We start from the raw sequence: 14,392 nt of genomic DNA, 5'->3' as shown, positions 1-14,392 counted from the left end.
CATGTATCTAACCTATAGTCTACCTTGGTTCCATCTGATGTAAGATAGCCTGTAGTAAGAGATGCCAGACTGGCATCTGTCTAAAGCCCCATACACACCATCAGATTATCTGCAGATTTTTGTCTTCAGATTTACCAAAACCATATAATATGAGGTCAAACCTTAAGAGTTTCAATTTGTATGCAATCAGGCAGGCCCTTGTACTACATGGTTTTGGTAAATTTGAAGACAAAAATCTGCAGATAATCTGATGGTGTGTATGGGGCTTAAGAACAGTAGTTGTCCTGATCTCTCTGGCTTCTTTGCATTGTCACTGACACAGAACAAACTGAAGATACTGAAGAAACTATAACAGAATGATAGCCAGGCAGAGAAGAGGTCAACAGTGGCCCTCTCTGTATTTTCCAATTACAGGCTTCTAGTATTGCCTCTTAACTCGTATACAGCCATAGTTACAAGTGCAGGTAATGCTCTACTTGTGATATACTGGTCTACATTACACCTTTTATTGTCAGTCTGCAACATCTTACAACTCTTTACAGGAAAGAGCTGATAAACACACATCAGAGTAAAAGGACAGATATCAACACTTTTTAAGAATCTGTTAGATTGCTTGCAAATTCTTATACTCCCTTTATTGTCACATCTGTGGAGAAAATTGGACAGTGTTTGGCCAGCTGTATAGATATTGTACACAGACATCAAGATTTAAAGAATGTTGACCCAGTTAACCGAATCTCTCTAAAAGCATGTGTACGGAGATGTGTTTAGGATGCATTTGTTTGTGATGCCTTTGAAATTGATCAGCAGTGGTTACTGTGGTTACTTGTAGAAAAAAAAATTGTTGGCTCTTACAAGGTCATTGTGATAGAATCATATCAACAGCCCTGTAGGTATATGATCAGCATTTTCTATATGTTTTCAATGCCTTCCCATTGACATGCAAAGAAATGTTTCCAGTTGCAGGACTGTCATAATCCTGTGTAGAAAAACAATTGATTATAATGGTCTTTAATCCAAGTTGGAAGTTTGTGCAAGCTGTAACATGCACTTTTTAAACCTGCAAGTTCGTGATTTTACTCGGGAGTTTTTGCTTGTCATTAAAAAAAAGAAAAGTTAAGCAGTATAAGTATGACCGTCTGACTCCCGTTTAGCGCTCTCAGTCAATGGCAGGGAGCGATGATTGGAGTGTTCTGGTAGGGGGGCCGTCATCCTGTCAGAACACAACAGCTCAGCGGGGGGAGATAGCTGTACTACCCTTGCATGGTTGGTACAGCTGCTCCGACCAGAGCTGTCAGTTTTTTTTTTTTTTTTTTTGTAGTGTGTACCCGGCTTTAGACCTTCCCTAGCTTGTACACAGAGGTTTGTCTAATTATCTTGAAAAGGACACTTTTTTTTTTCCAGTTTATTTCTTCAGATGTGTATGGCATATGTTCCTATTTGTTCTGTGATTTTGGAGAAGAGTTTGAGGTGATGGATACTACAGGTGAAGAGCCAAAAGAGATCTTTATTTCCAATATAACACAGGTAAAACATTAATTTCTAATTGATTTTGTTGTATATTTGTTTATAGTATGATCATCCTGTTTCATGGAATAAGAATGCCCCTTGACACGCCTTAAGGATCTTTTGACCTGTTTTTGTTTTGAGTTAAAAGTCCACCCAAAAATGATAGTAATGGACTACTGCAACCTACAGGCTGAAATCCTCTTCTCCTGCAGCCCTTATGATGATGTAGATATTTGTCCGGCTTCCTTTTCCTTTTGAAATAAATGGGGAGTATAGTGAAAGGGGTGTCGTTGATATAGGAATTGTGCTGGAAAACGATTGACAAGGTTTCATCACTGCATTTCCACATATAATGTAATATATTATATATCGGTTATTCTGTCGATTTGGTATGATTCCTCCAAAATGAATCAACCCAACCTTGTTTGATATCTGCATGACTAAGCGTTTCTGAAATGCAGAAAGGCAAAAAAAATATGATATGCTCGTGTGCACCAGTGCTGTGAATTTAAAAAGTATACAGTACGATACAAAGCACTGATGAGGGGGAAAAAAACGTGTTGGAGAAATTATAATACTGTAATTCATATTCTGATATCAAGTTATAACTTGTTTTTGTACCTACAGATCTTGGTAGGTACAAAAACGGTACTACGAAATATATATTGTTTACCATTAAACATGCACATTATTTGTAATCGCAATCTGGGAAACGAACAAGTAGTGCAGGTCTTTAGAGAGTAGCACACTTATAAATTAAGAAAATGTAGAAGATGCTGCTCCTAATTAACAAAAGGGGTGAAGGCTCAGTGCCGATGCTAGGGAGGTTGTTGGACCTCTTGCACACTGCAGCTTGAAAAAAGCTTAGTACAGTGTTTTTTTTTTTTTTTTTATTATTAATATATATATTTTATATCTAGATTGCAGCCCATTGTTTACCAAGTCCCTAAACACACAAGCATTGCGTATTCTTGAGAAATAAATAGAAAAATTGGCACAAATACGTGCTTATAAGAATAAAAATTAATTATTAATAGATTGTATTGTGCACAGAAATACGCAAACGCGCATATACGCAAAAAACAAACGCCTGAAATTACGTCCAGAAAAGCAGATGCTTAAACATACCATGTGCAAGAGGCTTTAAAGTGGAGTTTCAGCCCCCTCACCAAATACTGTAGGTGATGACTTTTAATATTGGGACACTTGCCTGTGCAGGGATCCTGCAATGTCGGCACCCAAGCTGTTTTTTCAATCGGCTCTCGGGTGCTTCCACTGGCATACCTTGTAAGAGAAACCAGCAGTGAAGCCTTGCAGCTTCACAGCCGGTTCCCTAGTGCCCAATGCGTGAAGCATGCTGCACTTTCTGAATGGCCAGGCGATAGGGAAAGGAGGAGGGGAAGCTGAAATTCCAGGGGACCTTGCCACAGCAAACTTACCCAGAAGTAGGAACGGATACCTTTTCAAATACAGGTACTTGCTTTCCCCCCCAAAGGTGCCAAATGTGGCAGCAGAGGGAAGAAGGAAGCAAACAAGCGGAGCTTCCCCTTTTGGGTGAAGCTCTGCTTTAAAGTGCTATTAAACCCACACGCAAACCTTTATAATATTGCAACTTACTATTTTTTGGATGTAAACAAAAATCAACCTGCACACCCACAAACCCGAAAAAAAATAAATGAATAGAAACAAGCTCACACTAAAATTTTATATTGCGCCATCTTAAAACAAAAATCTAATAACCAAACAGTCCAGTGCTACTGACTACTCATTAAGTAGATGTGTGCAAAAGTTGAAAATGCAATAAATCAACAAAAAAAGCAAAAATCAAAAAACTAAAGTCCGCTGGCTGGCAGACGTCACTCAATCGATCCATGCTCTGGAGCAATCACGACTTTATATTGAGATCCACCCAGCTGCCTGGACTGGCAGCTGGCTCAGCCTCTCGGTGAGCCATCCCCTGCACAGCCCAGCACCCCAGTGTGCGCTGAAAGGGAAGAGCAGAGAGGCAGCTAGGTGAGTATTAATGTTTTCTAAAAATGTACTTCCCTTTTTAATGTTGGTTCCACCCCACCTCCATTTTCACAGCTTTCAGCAAACTTTGTTGACATTTTAAAGGCAATGTTCAGCCCCAGTTTGGTAAAGTTGAACGCAGATCCTAATGGGCTGTCACTTTGAACAAACTGCTAGCAGGCTTCAGTAAGCTGTAGCACTACTTGCAGGTTGTGTAAAAGCCTACTAAAAGCTTGTTTAAAGTGGTAATCGGCACAACCATTAAAGAAGTTTGGCACACATCTAAAGCTGAAATCCAGGTATGACCCTTTTTACATAGTTACTTTGGTTCAGTTTGGACCAGTGTAAGTATGTATGTCTTACCTGTGGTAAACGCTGTTACTCTTTTTTGCATTCTTTCATTGAATGCGAATCATTCTCTTATTGGGCGAGGTGAAGTTTGTTACGTCGCCACCCCTCCACCTCGCCCAACTAAAGAAGGATTCACATTTGTTAACAACGTGATCTCTGAATGGTGTCCTGACCTCCTGTATGCAGATTACAGTAGGGCAAGCCACTCAGAAAGGGACCTTTGAAGCTGGTTGAGGTCGGCAGGGCTATTGGTGATTTCCAGCTTCTAGAGCAGGGATATGCAATTAGCGGACCTCCAGCTGTTGCAAAACTACAAGTCCCATCATGCTTCTGACTCTGGTGTCATGCTTGTGGCTGTCAGAGTCTTGCTATGTCTCATGGGAATTGTAGTTCTGCAACAGCTGGAGGTCCGATAATTGCATATCCCCGTTCTAGAGGGATCCTAAAGGTATAGTACATGTATAACTACAATGGGGTACCAATGTAACTATGTCAAATTTCCATACCTGGATTTCAGCTTTAAGGTGTGTTAACATTCCCAAGCTGGCACTGAGGAGTTCTTGAAGGGCTTTAGCAAATCTGGTTGAAGCATGCAGAAATCTTTGTAAATTCTTTGTAAAAACTTGCTGTAAACTTTGTAGCAGCTACACGCTGCTCTTATACTAAAGCCTGTGTGAACAAGGCCTTATCCGTGTTTTGACAGTTTGCTAAAAAGTTTTGCTAATCTCCATTATTGTTGACAGTCAAATCCTGCAGTGGTCACATGTTTTGAGAACCGGTCTCACAACCTTGAATCTGGACAATATGTGACTTTCCGCGAAGTGCATGGAATGCCCGCCTTAAATGGGTCCACACATCAGGTTTCAGGTAAATTACATGAACATTCAAAAACTTAGTATAAATTTTATTTACACAGTGACTGTTCTGCATGTAACTAAGCCCTTTTTTTTCTATAGAGCATAGTTGGATATGCATGGTTACAGTTATATATTGGGTAACAAAGATAGGTAGGCTCCTTGCTAACGCAGACATTGTTAATGGAAAACTGGAAGCTCTAATTAGAGATTTGTTTTCCGCTGCATCCCAGCCTGCTGTAAAAATTGTTTATAGTTTTCAGTGTTCAGAAAGACTGATCTTGGAAGTGCACACTGGCTGTGTAGGCAGCGCTTAGAACTACCAACAAGAATCAAAAAATTCTGACTGGTGGCCGCCCCTTTACAGTTGTTTGAGTGTAGCCTTATACCGTCACTAATACAATAAAATTGTGCAGCCAAAATGCTTAGTGCTTGGAACTTTTATATGCAAGCTTGCATAAAAGCAAGGTGTCCTGCAAGCTTTTGCAAGGCTTTTGGCAAGCTTCATGCAGCTTTTTTGAAGTTGTTAAGTCACTCTTTAGCTCCACATCGGGGATGTTAAACACAGCCAGCTATTGACCGCTTGCTGTCTCTCTGTTGAAATAAACCTACCATTATAATTTATAGACTGATCATTTCTTTGTCAGTGGGCAAATGTACAAAATCAGCAGGGGATCAAACACTTTTTTCCATCACTGTAATGAAGCACAGATTGCGCTGATCAGCTGCTTTCCTGATTTTACAGCCAGGGAATGACCACTCTGAAACCGGAAGTGACAAAATCATAGATATTTCCGGCTTCATTCGTCACAAAGGAGATCAGGAAATTAATGTCCCCCCCCCCCCCCCCCCCCCTCCTCTGTGTGAAGAAATCTTGGCCGCTCCTGAGGTGGCCATAATCTTGTAATAACCACTTGCTGCCAGGACCTATTCTATGGGCAGCGATCTGCAAGTGGTTAAAAAGTGGCCCCTGCAGGGTCAAAACAGAAAGCAAAATTGCCTGCAAAAGAAGAGGCTCTATACTTTGGCCTTTTGGCAGCCCATGGATCAAAACACAACTTTATTGCTGTTCCCTGACCTCTGCAAGTATTTCACACTTCTGAGGTTGTGGAGTACTTGCTCCCCTGCAGCACACTGTGGTTCCTCCCACTGACGTATACATCACTTTATTTGCAAAGTTTTCTTGTGGTTTTTGAGATATTACATTCTACTGTACATTGCATATGAAATTTTACAACTGACTGCACATTGATAATATCTAAATGGATTGCCCCATTGCAGTGTGTCTGTGTGTCTTTTTTTTTTTTCCTAAATGATAAAGTAAATACAGTTCTTGATGAAAATATATGTTCCTGTGAACTAACTCAACCCCCCCCCCCTTATCAATTTTTCAGTCACATCACCTTATTCCTTTAGCATTGGCGATACATCAAGCATGGAACCATATCAACATGGGGGGATAGCTATGCAGGTTAAAATGCCAAAGTCTTTCTGCTTTGTAAGTAGCAATTTATTAAAAGTAGGTGGCAAGCTGTTTTGCCATTTAGCTCTCAGGGTTTTCTGCCTAGGTCTGTACAGCAGAGATAAGATGTAATTTTCTTTTATAGCAAAGATTGGAAAAGCAGTTGATTGATCCGCAGTATCTCTCTGCAGACTTCAGTAAGCCAGAGGTAGGAAAACATTTTATTATACTGTTTTATAGATTGGCTCATCTGTGTTTAGCAGAATGCATTGGTTCAGTGGTAAAAATCACTATCCACTCAATGCTTTCCCTCGCAGGGTAAAGCAACAAGTTCACTTTAACCATTTACTGACAGCGATCTAACCGAACAGCTACATCTCGGTTGTCCAATTCTGCGAGGGCGTCTCTTGATGTCATGCGTGCATCTGTAATCAGGGTAAAGGGCTAATCCCAGGGGCCCTTTACCATGTGATCAGCTGTGTCCAATCACAGCAGATCACAATGTAAACACATCTGCTGGTTATCATCATTCCTTTCCCCACTTGCTGTCAATGTGAGAAGAGGAGAGCTGGTAACTGGCAAGTGTGACAGGGGGACATCTATCCTGATAATTGGGGCAATGTTCATCAGTGTCCTGATGATCAGTGCAGCTTCATCAGCGCACATCAGTGAATGAGAAAAATTACTTGTTTGCAAAAGTTTATAACAGAAACTAAGAATCTGATTTCTTCAAAAAATAAAAAACACAGTGGTGGTTAAATACCACCAAAAGAAAGCTTTATTTGTGTGAGGAAGAAAATTATAATTTCATATGGGTACAGTGTTACATGACCTTGCAATTGTCATTGAAAGTGTGAGAGTGCTAAAAATTTACCTAGGCAGGAAGGGGGTTAAGGTGCCCAGTAGGCAACTGGTTAAAGCCCTGTCTCCAAACGGCATATTCCTGGGGTTTCCTTCCTTTTTCTCAACACTCTGTCACCAGGAATGATGAAATGCTGCTGCTGTGTCAAAGTATACCTGTTAATTTTTTCTGCACGGGCAAAGCACAGACCCACTTTAACAGTCTGTCTCAGTTTCATCTGTTTGACTAAATTGGAATTACTGAGTGTGCAGATTCTTGCTAGATTCAATGGGGACACAAATGGTGAAATCCACCCCCAGCTGCAACAGCTGTTATGGACTTCATTTAGCATCTTTAAGCTTCCAATATCAGGGGGGGTCTTGCGAAGCTTCAAAACGGTGCTTTCACAACTGTGATCTGTTTGCTTTTACAAACATTTTGGACATTATTTTGAAAATCCATGGTGTGCTGGCGATAGGTTTGTAGTCGCCATAGCGCTTCACAGTCCTCATGCTTCCTACTGCTTCGTGTACTGTTGATTTTTGGCTAGTGTTCTTATTCTTCTTTCCCTTTTTTTCTTGTTCTTCTTTTTTTTTTTTTTTTTTTTCTTTAAAAAAATGCTGTTACACAAACACAAATATATGTGGCTTTCCTTTAAATTTCTTCCAAACTTTGTATCGCCCAATTTTTTTCATGCTCATTTACACTGTTTATATTTCCGATGTTTGGCACCCTCTGTAAAGCTCTATCTGTAATTTTTGTTGAATCTGAAAAAGTCGGTGCAGTAGATTGTACTAAACTGAGTAGCATTCTAAAATTTTTGTGTGAGATTATGAAATCTTATTCTCTCTGATTTCCAAGGCACCTCTGAACATTCACACAGCAGTGTTGGCATTGGATCATTTTCAAGAGATACACAGTCGTCTGCCTAACATAAGGTAATTATTATTCCCACTTCTTCAGTGTTGACATTGTGAATGTGGTTTGTACAAAGTGATAAATCCAAACTTCATATTGGGAGATTTCCTCTAACTTCCTGTTACATATTTGGAAAGGGAAAAAAATATAACTTTCTTTCTCGTACATCACGGGACACAGAGCGGCATATTCATTACTATGTGGGTTATATGGAGTACCTTCAGGTGATGGACACTGGCAATCTCAAACAGGAAGTGCCCCTCCCTATATAACCCCCTCCCATAGGAGGAGTACCTCAGTTTTTTCGCCAGTGTCTTAGGTGTTGGTCATGGAATAGCTTGTCTCTACATCCTTGGGATCAAGGCAGGCTAACCGGATCTGTCCAAGGTGCCTCAGAGCCAAAGTGGACAGTACCCGGGCCCCTAGCTAGGGGGTTTTGCCCATAATGCTTCTCTTTCAGAGAGCTGGATCCTGGGCCCAGGACTTAGAACCCTTTGGGGTGCCTAAAGTCCCTGTTTGCCAGGATGCTATATGGGTCCAGGACAGTGGGTTCCTTCAAAGGACCCCAGGGCCTGAAGGTCTAGACGCCACCCACGGAGATGGGGGAAGATTGGACCACTTGCTGTGCAAGGTCCTGCGGCATGGAGCAGGTAGGAAAGGGGGGGTCTGCGGAACTTGGTTCGACAGCAGGCTCTCCAGGGGGGATCTTTTGGGGGAGTTTGCCTGAGTATGCTCTTGCATTGGCAGTCTGGATCCACTATGTCTGTGTAAGACAGGATGGTCTGTGTTTTTACTCCCCATATGTGTGATCTCCCTGGTCTATGTGTTGCAGGTTCTATCTGGCTGGGCGCTAGGTGGGGTATTAGTGTGTGCCTACTCTTTACCCTGAACTAGGGAGGTGTCTGCGCCTACCTGAAGGTTCTTACCTGGCCGGGTGCTGTGCGGATGTTTCCTCTGTGTCTTGTCTTCTCTCCTGCGTCCCTGCAGCATGCTGCTTCCACCATGGCCCCCCCGTGACACGGGCACGTGCGCGGGCGCGTGCACAGCGATTTATAAAAAAAAAAAAAAAGACGAAATTCGCGTTTTTAAAGGGGGGGGCGGGACGTTGGATCTCATAAGAGTAAGGGGCGGCCCTTCCTCTGTGCTGTATTGGCTCAGTTCATTTCTGAGCTCAGGAGAGGAGGACACAGAGCGGCAGCAGTGCAAGCCTGATGCACAGTGGCACCCGGTGGCGCAAGGGAGTATTGCAGTTCTGACAAACAGAACTAGCTTTTCAATCTAGCTAAACATTTCCTTACAGCAGGTGGATTCTTGCAATTTCTCTTGTGGGGAGACAATGTGATTCCGTAGAAAAAGGGGAAAAAAGGGACTCAGGATCCAAAAAATCCTAAAAAATAAAAAAAATAAAAAAAAAAATATATATGCATAATTGAAAAAAAAAATAGGGAACACATATTGGTCTCCCCATTGGGTTTTTTGGGCATTAGTTGTTACTACTGTCCCCTTAAAGCCGCATAGTTTTTTCTCCTACCTACATCAGTCAGTTGTTGTAAGTAGGGGTGCCTCGGTATTGTACCATGGCTTCCAAAGCATCAGGATCAGGGGAAATGGCAAAAGGTGCCAGAGGACAAAGGGGTTCCCCCTCAGATTCTGAAGGTTCGAGTCGGGATATGCCTGTACTCTCCCCACAAATTATTCCAGTAGTGGGTGCCTTGGTTGAGCCATTAGGGGGATCTGGTGTTGAGGCTAGTTCAGATCCACCCAACCCTGTGTTTGTCACAGAGGAAATGCTAGCCCTTTCCTTGGGGGGACTAGAGAAGAGATTGGCAACTATGATAGTCAATTCCATGTCGGGCAAGAAGCGGACTAGGTCTCCATCACCGGGGGGTGTACCCCCAGATGCTGAGGTTCTCTCCCTCGGAGAATTAGAAGCTCAGGAAAATCATTCCCAGGACCATGAGGGTTCAGGGGATGAGGAGTCTACTTATGAGGAGCCAGTCTCGGCCTCCCATGCAGAGAGCTTGTGGATTCAGTCATTGACAGACATGGTCCGCCTGGCATTTAAGTTGCCCTTACCGGAGCCTCAGGCTTCGGCGATATCATCCTTGGGTTCATTGAAAGCGCCTTTGAGCAGCGCTGTTTTTCCGGTCCATCCTCTTTTAGAGGAACCGATTTTTCAGGATTGGATACGACCAGATAGGATCTTTTTACCACCTAAAAGATTTTCCACCATCTACCCTATGGAAGAAAAATTTTCCAAGAGGTGGGCTCTCCCAGCTGTGGATGCCGCCATCTCTTGTGTAAACAAATCTTTAACTTGCCCGGTGGAAAACATACAGATGTTTAAAGAACCGGTGGATAAGCGTTTTGAGACACTTTTAAAGGCATCCTTTGCTACGGCAGGTGCAGTAATACAGCCAGCAGTGGCTGCTATTGGGGTTTGTCAAGCGTTAACAGACCAGACAAAACAGATGCTTAAAGACATTCCTGCCCAACAGGCAGAAGAGTTATCGGATATTCCTAGAGCCCTGTGCTTTGCGGTGGATGCTATAAAGGACTCCATTCAGCAGGCGTCTCGTTTGTCACTATTTTTAGTACACATGAGAAGGCTCTTATGGTTGAAGAACTGGGCGACTGAGCCCCCATGCAAAAAGCTTCTGGCAGGTTTTCCCTTCCATGGAGGTCGACTCTTCGGAGAGGATCTAGATAAATATATTCAGACTATATCGAGTGGCAAAAGTACCCTTTTACCGGTCAAAAAGAAGTTCGGGGACCTGCGTTTAAAAGGCAGCTCTCCCCTGTTTCGGGGCCCTCCAATTCCAGGCAGTATCGACGGCCTCCTGCGAGATCAAACTTTAACAATAAGTCGCAGGGACAGGCCTCTGGGGGCAAGAAGCAGTGGTATCGTAAGCCAGCAAAGCCAGCCCCTAAGTCTGCCTTATGAAGGGGCGCCCTCACCCACAAAGGTGGGGGGAAGGCTTCATCTTTTTGCGGAGGTTTGGGAAGCCGATATCCCCGACAGATGGGTCCGGTCTTCCGTGGCCACAGGCTACAGATTAGAGTTTCTAAAGTTTCCTCCACCTCATTATCAGGAGTCAAGGGTACCGAGCGATCCAACAAAAGAGGCCTCTTTACTGGCGGCGTTGGATCATCTGCTTTGCCAGGGCGTGATAGTAGAAGTACCAGCCCAAGAGCAAGGGCTAGGGTTCTACTCCAATCTGTTTACCGTTCCAAAGCCCAATGGCGATGTCAGGCCAATTTTGGACCTAAAGGGTTTAAACGTTTACCTAAGGGTTCGTTCTTTCCGGATGGAATCTGTTCGGTCAGCAGCCGCCGCACTCCAGAAGGACGACTTTCTGGCGTCCATAGACATAAAGGATGCTTACCTTCATGTGCCAATTTTTCAGCCACATCAAAGATTTCTCCGCTTTACAGTGGCCCAGCGTCATTTCCAATTTGTGGCACTCCCTTTCGGGCTGGCTACGGCCCCCCGGGTATTCACAAAGGTCCTAGCTCCGATCCTAGCCAACCTAAGGGTCCAAGGGGTCACAGTCCTAGCCTACCTGGACGACCTCCTAGTCATAGATCACTCGTCTCCTTGCCTGGAACGAGCAGTGGCCCTCACGGTTCAGTACCTCGAGAGGTTCGGTTGGATCCTAAACCGAGAAAAATCAGCATTCCAACCCACAAGACGGTTGGAATACCTCGGCATGACGTTAGACACAGAACAGCAAAGAGTGTTCCTGCCTCCTAGTAAAGGTCGAGGCCATCAAAGACTTGATCCATCTGGTTCTAAGCAAAAAAGAACCAACTATTCGCCTATGTATGCGACTTCTAGGCAAGCTAGTGGCCACGTTCGAGGCGGTACCTTACGCTCAAAGCCACACTCGCATCCTACAGGCAGCCATTCTGTCAGCATGGAGCAAGAGGCCACAGGCCTTGGAATTTCCTTTGCCACTCTCATCAAGAGTCCGGCAAAGTCTGTGCTGGTGGTTAAATCCTCAGAATCTACTGAAGGGAAAATCTTTCAGCCCCGTGGCCTGGAAGATAGTGACCAGAGATGCCAGCCTGAGGGGCTGGGGAGCGATCTTGGATGGTTGCACTCGCCAAGGTACTTGGGCACAGGCGGAGAGGCAGTTACCCATCAATATCTTGGAGCTCAGAGCTGCTCGGCTAGCCCTCGAGGCTTGGACAGCCAAATTGCAGGGGTTCCCGGTGAGAATACAATCGGACAATGCCACAGCTGTGGCATATATAAACCACCAAGGGGGAACCAAGAGTCAGGCAGCTCAGAGAGAGGTGAGCTTGATTTTCCAGTGGGCAGAAGCTCATGTGCCCTGCATATCGGCAATATTCATTCCCGGGGTGGACAACCTGCAGGCAGACTTCTTGAGTCGTCAGACTCTGTCGCCAGGGGAATGGTCTCTGCATCCGCAAATTTTTCAGATAATCTGCCAGAGGTGGGGAATGCCGGACGTGGATATCATGGCATCGAGATTCAACAAGAAGCTAGACAGGTTCATGTCCCGGACACGGGACCCTATGGCCTGCGGAGCCGATGCGTTGGTTTGCCCTTGGCATCAGTTCAAACTTCTTCTTTATGCCTTTCCCCCGCTACAGTTGCTACCCCGCCTGTTACGCAGGATCAGGGTGGAGCACAAACCAGTCATCCTGGTAGCTCCAGCATGGCCCAGAAGGGCATGGTACTCACTAATCCTAAAGATGTCAGTGGGAGATCCTTGGACGCTTCCTCTACGGCCAGACCTACTCTCGCAAGGCCCGATCCTCCACCCTGCATTACGGCATCTAAGTTTGACGGCCTGGCGGCTGAATCCCTGATTCTCAGGGGTAGAGGGCTGTCTAAGCAGGTAATCTCTACCCTGATCAGGGCTAGAAAGCCGGTTTCCAGGGTGATTTATTACAGGGTCTGGAAGGCCTACGTAGGCTGGTGCGAGTCCAAGAAATGGCTTTCCCGCAAGTATACCATTGATCGAGTATTAAGTTTTCTCCAGCTAGGAGTGGATAAAGGCCTGGCATTAAGCACAATCAAAGGACAGATTTCAGCTTTGTCAGTGTGGTTTCAGAGGCCGCTGGCCACCCACTCGCTGGTTAAGACCTTCATTCAGGGGGTCTTGCGTATTAATCCTCCGGTGAAGTCGCCACTTTGTCCGTGGGACTTGAATCTTGTTCTGTCAACTCTACAGAAACAACCTTTTGAGCCGTTGGCTGAAGTTCCTTTGGTGTTACTAACAAGGAAGTTGGTATTTCTGGTCGCCATAGTTTCCGCCAGAAGAGTGTCAGAATTGGCAGCCTTATCTTGTAAGGAGCCATATCTTATTCTGCATAAGGACAGGGTGGTTCTCCGTCCTCATCCTTCCTTTTTACCAAAGGTTATATCCAGTTTTCACCTGAATCAGGACTTGTTATTACCATCCTTTTTTCCGAAGCCCACTTCCAGAAAGGAAGGGTTGCTGCATACCTTGGATATTGTCAGGGCCATGAAGGCCTATCTTAAAGCTACAGAGAAAATTCGGAAAACAGATGTGTTGTTCATTCTACCGGATGGGCCCAAGAAAGGGCAGGCAGCTGCAAAATCCACCATCTCGAGGTGGATTAAACAGTTAATTACTCAGGCCTACGGCTTGAAGAGGTTGCCTCCTCCTTTGTCAGTAAAGGCTCATTCTACCAGGGCCATGGGCGCCTCCTGGGCAGCACACCATCAGATCTCTATGGCTCAAGTATGCAAGGCGGCAACCTGTTCTTCAGTCCACACGTTTACAAAATTTTACCAGGTGGACGAAAGAAGGAATACAGATACAGCCTTTGGGCAGGCAGTGCTGCGGGCTGCGATTTAAGACCCTCAGAATCGGGGGCACCCTTGAGTTAAAATTTAAATTTAAGTTTAATTTTTCTCGACTAAGTTGGATTTATTATTATTTGAGAGTATCTCTGAATTAAATCCTTGTGTCTTGGGAAGATTTCTCCCTCCCCTCAGTAAAGCATTGCTTTGGGACATCCCACATAGTAATGAATATGCCGCTCTGTGTCCCGTGATGTACGAGAAAGAAAAAGGGATTTTTAATACAGCTTACCTGTAAAATCCTTTTCTTGGAGTACATCACGAGACACAGAGCTCCCACCCCTCTTATGGGAAACATTTTGGGAGGCATACTGCTTGCTACAAAACTGAGGTACTCCTCCTATGGGAGGGGGTTATATAGGGAGGGGCACTTCCTGTTTGAGATTGCCAGTGTCCATCACCTGAAGGTACTCCATATAACCCACATAGTAATGAATATGCCGCTCTGTGTCCCGTGATGTACTCCAAGAAAAGGATTTTACAGGTAAGCTGTATTAAAAATCCCTTTTTTCCCCATTGGTACACAGACAGCAAAAACTGTTCTACCAGCATGCCTAAGATTTTTGCTAGTGTCTTGGGAGGTCTTT

General features: G+C 44.3%; 1 protein-coding gene across 2 annotated transcripts in view; it reads left to right on the top strand.

The window, feature by feature from the left end:
• UBA6 (ubiquitin like modifier activating enzyme 6) overlaps positions 1-14,392 on the top strand; it is an 88,806-nt gene that overhangs the window by 19,681 nt on the left and 54,733 nt on the right. For both annotated transcript variants that reach the window (XM_040324754.1, XM_040324745.1), the window contains exons 8-12: positions 1,405-1,527; positions 4,614-4,737; positions 6,119-6,222; positions 6,332-6,394; positions 7,889-7,965. In XM_040324754.1, coding sequence (XP_040180688.1) covers positions 1,405-1,527; positions 4,614-4,737; positions 6,119-6,222; positions 6,332-6,394; positions 7,889-7,965 — 491 coding nt within the window. The remainder of the gene's footprint in view (positions 1-1,404; positions 1,528-4,613; positions 4,738-6,118; positions 6,223-6,331; positions 6,395-7,888; positions 7,966-14,392) is intronic.

Source organism: Rana temporaria, chromosome 1 (genome assembly GCF_905171775.1).
Source record: "Rana temporaria chromosome 1, aRanTem1.1, whole genome shotgun sequence".
In the NCBI taxonomy this organism is placed as follows: Eukaryota; Metazoa; Chordata; class Amphibia; order Anura; family Ranidae; genus Rana; species Rana temporaria.
Note: the sequence above shows the minus strand (reverse complement) of the source record. Positions and strands in the feature narration are given on the sequence as shown.